The sequence below is a fragment of the Oryzias melastigma genome, unplaced genomic scaffold, assembly GCF_002922805.2.
Source record: "Oryzias melastigma strain HK-1 unplaced genomic scaffold, ASM292280v2 sc01288, whole genome shotgun sequence".
NCBI classification, from domain to species: domain Eukaryota; kingdom Metazoa; phylum Chordata; class Actinopteri; order Beloniformes; family Adrianichthyidae; genus Oryzias; species Oryzias melastigma.
In genome coordinates, this window is record NW_023417872.1 from 3,672 (window position 1) to 9,456 (window position 5,785).

A 5,785-nucleotide genomic window follows, 5' to 3' on the forward strand; every position below is an offset into this window, starting at 1 on the left:
AATGTCTAGCTGTCATAGTCAATTATGTATTCTTTAACTTCTATTCATTCAGTTGGTTATAAAAAAGATCGAAAAATTATTTTTTACTTTAACAAGTAAAAAGGCATATTAATAAAATCTGCTTTTATATTAATGTATTTGTTCATTAAATAGAAAGTCTGCATCTCTGCAGTCCAGGTGTAAATAATGTCCTTCAAATTATTGTTCAAGTACAGTTACTGTAAAGTTCGCTTTTAGGTGCTCTTGTGTTCACAACTTTTCTGTAAAATTATATTTAGGCACAAAGAAAACTTGCTGCCAACATTCCCTAAAAGGCATTTTCCAAAGTTTAATTGAGTCATGAAAACCTTTAGTTTATGTTTCCTCAAACGTTTGGATAGATTTGTGACATTTTCCTGTTGTTTGAAGATCAAAAACAGCTGTACTTTTGTTCATTTCTATAGTCAATCAACTGTCTTTAGAGGTGATGCATGTTTCCTCTTTATATGTTCACTATAATCCAGATTAAAAAGGTCATTTAAATGCATGTTTGGAATAATTCATCTCAGGTGGGAGATATTTGAGGCAGCTCCCATCCCAGCCACAGTGAATAAAGATAAAAGGTCAATTGAACTTTAAGCAGGGGAAAACTGTCACTCGACCTAGTAAATGTATCACCTTTTGAGGGAATTTTATTGCGGCTACTGGGATATTTTCAGTTTAACTCTAAATATTTTATCATGCTATGTTGCTTCCTCTTATCAGCCATACCTTCTCTCCAACAGTTCCTAACGGTCCAATCTCACCGGGCGGTCCAAGACGGCCCTTGGGTCCCTCTGGACCGTCCTCCCCTCTTGGTCCTGGTAAGCCAGCCTCACCCTGAAAGTAAGAAACACAAAAAAGATCAGTATAATAAGTATATTAAATAAAGTTGCTGATTTAATTAGTCTATTATTAGTTAGGCTTTTCATTGATTTTACCCGTTCTCCTTTGACTCCAAAATCTCCTTTAATTCCTGGGAAACCATCTTCTCCCTAAAAAAGCAAACATGTATTTAAGATTTATAAATTATGAATGTGAAAGCCTTCATTTCACAACTGGGAAGATGTTGAAAACATTGAATTGGAATTAGATGTTTACCTTCTCTCCCTTGTGGCCTTTTAGCCCCCGGATTCCTTGAGCTCCCTGCAACCAAAGAGATACTTTTTAATGATGATTGCAAAAAATAAAAATAAAATCCTCAAAAAGTGCAGAAATAAAAATATGTATTTGTTGTTTAAATATTTTTATTCACATTATCCAAATGGAAAAGTAACTTTCAAGATGATTAAATAGTTGTGTAGACTGACCTTGATGCCTCGAGGGCCAGGATAACCAATAGCTCCCTGAGGACCATTGGGACCCTGGACAAGATCAAAAAAGCATAAAGTTACTGTGAAAAACATGTTTTTAAAATAACATTAATAGATTTAATAAAGTTATTTTATATGAATAATAATATATTGTTGAAGGAAGTTGTAAAAAGGACACCCACCTGGTTCCCTTTGGTGCCTGAAGGCCCTTCCTTTCCTGGGTGACCCTGAGGGAAAAAAGGTGAGCATTCTGGAATTAGGAAAATATGCAATTCTGGTGCACTAGATGTACATCAACAACAATGGCATAAATTGATAACAGAGAAACAAACTTACGGGTGGGCCATCAGCTCCAGGCATTCCCGGCAAACCTGGTTTTCCAGTGGGACCCTAAAGAAAGACAAGATCATCAGCTTTGGCAGCTATTTGCCTTCCAAATGTCTTCCAACCATTTCTGTTTGCTAAAAATATAAGTTTGCTAGTTAGTACAAAATAAGATCAGTGGGAAAATCCTGAAAGTTTTTATGGTTTTAAGTTAAATAAATGCAGTCAGCCAAGAAAAAGGATTCCTAGTCTGTGACAAATCTGAGAAGTACACAGGGCCTGACTGGATTTTGTTGTAAGAAAGCGGCCCCAAACACTGGCTGCTTTTACAACACACTTCATCACTTGTTTCAGAATGAAAATTACACAAGAAATACATGAAATGAATGCTGGATAAGCTGCTTTTAGCACTGTAAATGCTGGAAGTCAACAAGTGTAAACAGCACGTTGATATTTGTTCAGCTGGATTGCTCTCATTATTTTTCAGCTAAAACGTTTTTTTCTTCTTTAACATGTCAAAACTTCTGCAGTGAAAAGCAGAAAAATGTTATCAGTGTTAAAACATGGTGGTGTAAAATACACAAACAGAAATTACAAAATGATACTCAAGTGGAAACTCATTGTTTTACTTTTAGTTACAAACTAAACATTTCTTTATGAAACAGCACTGGTTCTTTTTGTGAATTGAGCATTTTATCATATTGTATCATAGTTTTGTACAACATAACTAGAGATTTTTCATGTTCAGTCAGTCATGCTGATGACAGCAAAAAGATATTTTAAGGAGAAGCTTCTACAAAACACTTTTATCAAACTAATCGCCTTATGCAATTTTGATATGGTTTGTTTGTTTGAAGTAGAGAGTGTAAACTAATGAATATATTATAAACCTGTACGTTCCTATTAAACACAGTGTCGGGAATGGTTATGAGAAGGTTACAAAACAATGTTTATGGTCTTTTACTTTCTCTCCAGGGGGTCCAAGAGCTCCCTGAGGTCCAGGCATTCCCTGTAAAAGACAAAAAATAATACTTTCTTATCATAAAGGTAATACATTCTTGCATTTTACCATTATATCTATATAGATGACTAAATAGGTGTGAGGTTAGAGCTAACTATTATTCTACAGGTATAAAGTTAACCATGCTCCAACAGTCATGCATTTCTGGGCAAAGATGATCACTCGTTAAGCCATTCTTGCATTTTAAGTTTTTGGAGTTCATCTGATAAAATATTTGTTAGGTTTTGTCAATCAATAAAGATCCTTAGTGCCAACTATGAACTTCCAAAGATACATTTTACAGAAACTCCAACCAAAGCCAATACTTAGCTAAATGGATAATTTGTTGGATAAATCCAGCAAAGTTGCCATTACAAATAATTTACAGCCGTGTATTGAGATAGTTCACTGAAAACTTGGAATTCAGAAAACTATGCATTGAGGGATGTTTCTTTGAATAATATGATGCAATACAAAGAAATGTAATCATAGATCTTTGGAGAGTTGAGTTGAATTGAATCACTAAATACTGGGACAAGTATAGATTAGCACTTCTAATATGTATCTAACATTTGTATTAAGTTTCTATGAAAAATAATTTTATGGATATATAACGCAGTCTTACCTGAGTTCCGGGAGTTCCTTGCATCCCTGGGGGTCCTGGCTCTCCTTGAGGACCCTGAGAGACAAACAGAGAAAATGATGCAGCAGCCACCGATGTAAAACAAAAAAGTCAAAATGGAGAAAAAAGAAAAGAGGAAAGATTGTGACAGTATGGCTAACACGCTTTTTGATCCTAATGCAAGCAAAAAAAATGTAATTGTAACTATTACTTACCAAATTTCCCTTAGGACCATGAGGTCCATCATTTCCTCGTACACCCTAAGACAAGATAATAAACAAAAGATTTGCAGTTTTACATGAATTAAAACACAAATGTAGTTGATCATATGAATAAATTACCACATGTAATGTACAGATCAGCTGATACAGTATGTGGTGAAATTCCTGCTGTTAATGTCATTTCTCTGCCTTAGTTAAATCTTATTTTGAATGTATTTGTTTAAAAACCGATAAAATCACACATGACTACTTTGTATGAGCAAACATAACCAATGCTTTGAATATAAAATTGTGGTTAAAAGGTCTTGTTTAAGAATTTATTTTAACTTTCAGCATGAAAATACACAGGTAAAGCACAATATAGTTTTATATGATAAAGCATGTGTGGTTTGTGAATGTATGTGTACACTGGGGAATGGGACTGTGACTACAAAGCACTTTGGGCCTTAAACAAGGTAGAAAAGTACTAAATGTAATTTGCCATTACTATCTAAATACTAATATCAATAGTTCATAGTCTGACAATAAGTGAATATGTATATGAAATAGATGTTATACATAGCGTTGAAAGTTGTCCACTTTACCCTGCGCTTTGAGCCTAAATACCTACTATAAATGCTAAAGTGAAACCCGTGTGAAGGAAAATTACAAACTGCTTTGGAATTGTTTAACTCACAGGAGGTCCAGCGATTCCAGGTGGACCTTTTGGTCCAAGCAAACCACGAGGTCCCTGAAGATGCAAAGAAGGACAAACAGAACACACAACCATTGCAGTTTAATTAAACATCTTCCTTTCAGAAAACGTGATATTTTTTAAAAAAGAAAAAAAAGTCACTGTTTCAGTTTACATGTAATAAGAAACACGAGAGATGTCAAAAGTTGCCACTGAAACACTCACGGGTTCACCTGGGAGTCCTCTGGGTCCAACATCCCCATCATCTCCCTGCATCACACAGTTATAACAAGTCAAAGATGCTTAGTCATCTAAAAAGTATTTAAAAAGCATTCTTGTTTTTAATGTGTGTACCCTCTCTCCATCCTCTCCTTGAGATCCTGGTGGTCCCAGTGGTCCTGTATCTCCCTGACAAGATAAAAGAGAAAATAAGGAAGAATTATTTTTTTACCTGACTGTTAGCAAATATTCACAAAATGTGCATCATTTTAAGGTAAAACATTCAAATGGTGCACAAAACCATTATTTAACTCACTCTGTGTCCTTTGTCTCCAGGCAAACCAGGAAGACCATCAAAGCCACGGTCACCCTGAGATAACAACAATGCACTTTAACTGTAAAACTGCTTTACAAGATGAACTGATACATTATTTGCAATGTGACACTATGACACATGGACCAGAAAAACGATTCTTCTTAAAATGGAGAAAAACCCAAGACAAAAATCAATTTCTGTTTATGATCTGGTAGCACTAGAATAAAACAGCTGTGACCAAAAATGAAAAAAAAAAAAAACAGTATAAAATATTTTCAAACACCAATAAAGTCATTGGGAAAGTGATAGAAACAAGATGCTATTTCACCTTTGTTCCAGGCTCTCCTGGCATTCCTCGTGCACCGTCAGCACCAGCACGACCCTGTCAGAACCAGACCAAAAGATGAGATTAGAAACTTTGACTCTTACTTATCAAGTCATTAACCCAATATATATTATTTAAAAATAATTACAAAATTGTTTCTGGACTGACACAATACTTGACAAGCATTGCTAGTCACATCTACCTTTTATTTAATAAGAAAATCTTCACCAGAATGCATGAACTGTAGGGATGTAAATATTACGCCATACAGCAATAAAGTATACTCACTCTTCTTCCTGATTTGCCTGGAGGACCCATCACACCCTGTGGTCCTCTTGGACCCTGATGAAAAAGGAGAAGTCTAATATGAATGTCTCTTATCAATGTTTATCCTTGATTTAATTCAAATGTATAACCACATGATCGCATGCCACACACATTTCTTGAATTTTCTAGAACCATCACTATAATATGACACAAGGAGTCAGGCATGATGAAGTTAAAAACTTACCTGTGGACCAGGATCTCCACCCTCTCCTTTCAAACCTGGACTTCCTGGACTTCCCTGTAGAAAAAAAATCCTCATTTTAAAAAATACTAGTTTTTCTCAAACAGTCCAATGACGAAAGTCAAATATTTTTTCTGGAAAAATGGAGTAAGAATCATATGTCATGATGGCATACCCCTAAAAAATTCAAACTAAGATTTTAATATTAGTTAACCTACTAGAGGTCCAGAGCGTCCGGTGAATCCC

General features: G+C 35.1%; 1 protein-coding gene across 1 annotated transcript; it reads right to left on the bottom strand.

Moving 5' to 3' along the window:
- Window positions 1-717: 717 nt before the first annotated feature.
- On the bottom strand, window positions 718-5,779 carry LOC112138570 (collagen alpha-1(XI) chain). The gene is made up of 17 exons (XM_024261133.1): window positions 5,758-5,779; window positions 5,543-5,596; window positions 5,320-5,373; window positions 5,035-5,088; window positions 4,707-4,760; window positions 4,526-4,579; window positions 4,397-4,441; window positions 4,175-4,228; window positions 3,493-3,537; window positions 3,281-3,334; window positions 2,620-2,664; window positions 1,668-1,721; window positions 1,514-1,558; window positions 1,329-1,382; window positions 1,120-1,164; window positions 960-1,013; window positions 718-858 (listed from the first exon to the last, which is right to left on the bottom strand). The coding sequence occupies exons 3-17, from the start codon at window positions 5,347-5,349 to the stop codon at window positions 718-720; spliced, it is 828 nt and encodes a 275-aa protein (XP_024116901.1). The 5' UTR covers window positions 5,350-5,373; window positions 5,543-5,596; window positions 5,758-5,779.
- Window positions 5,780-5,785: the final 6 nt, after the last annotated feature.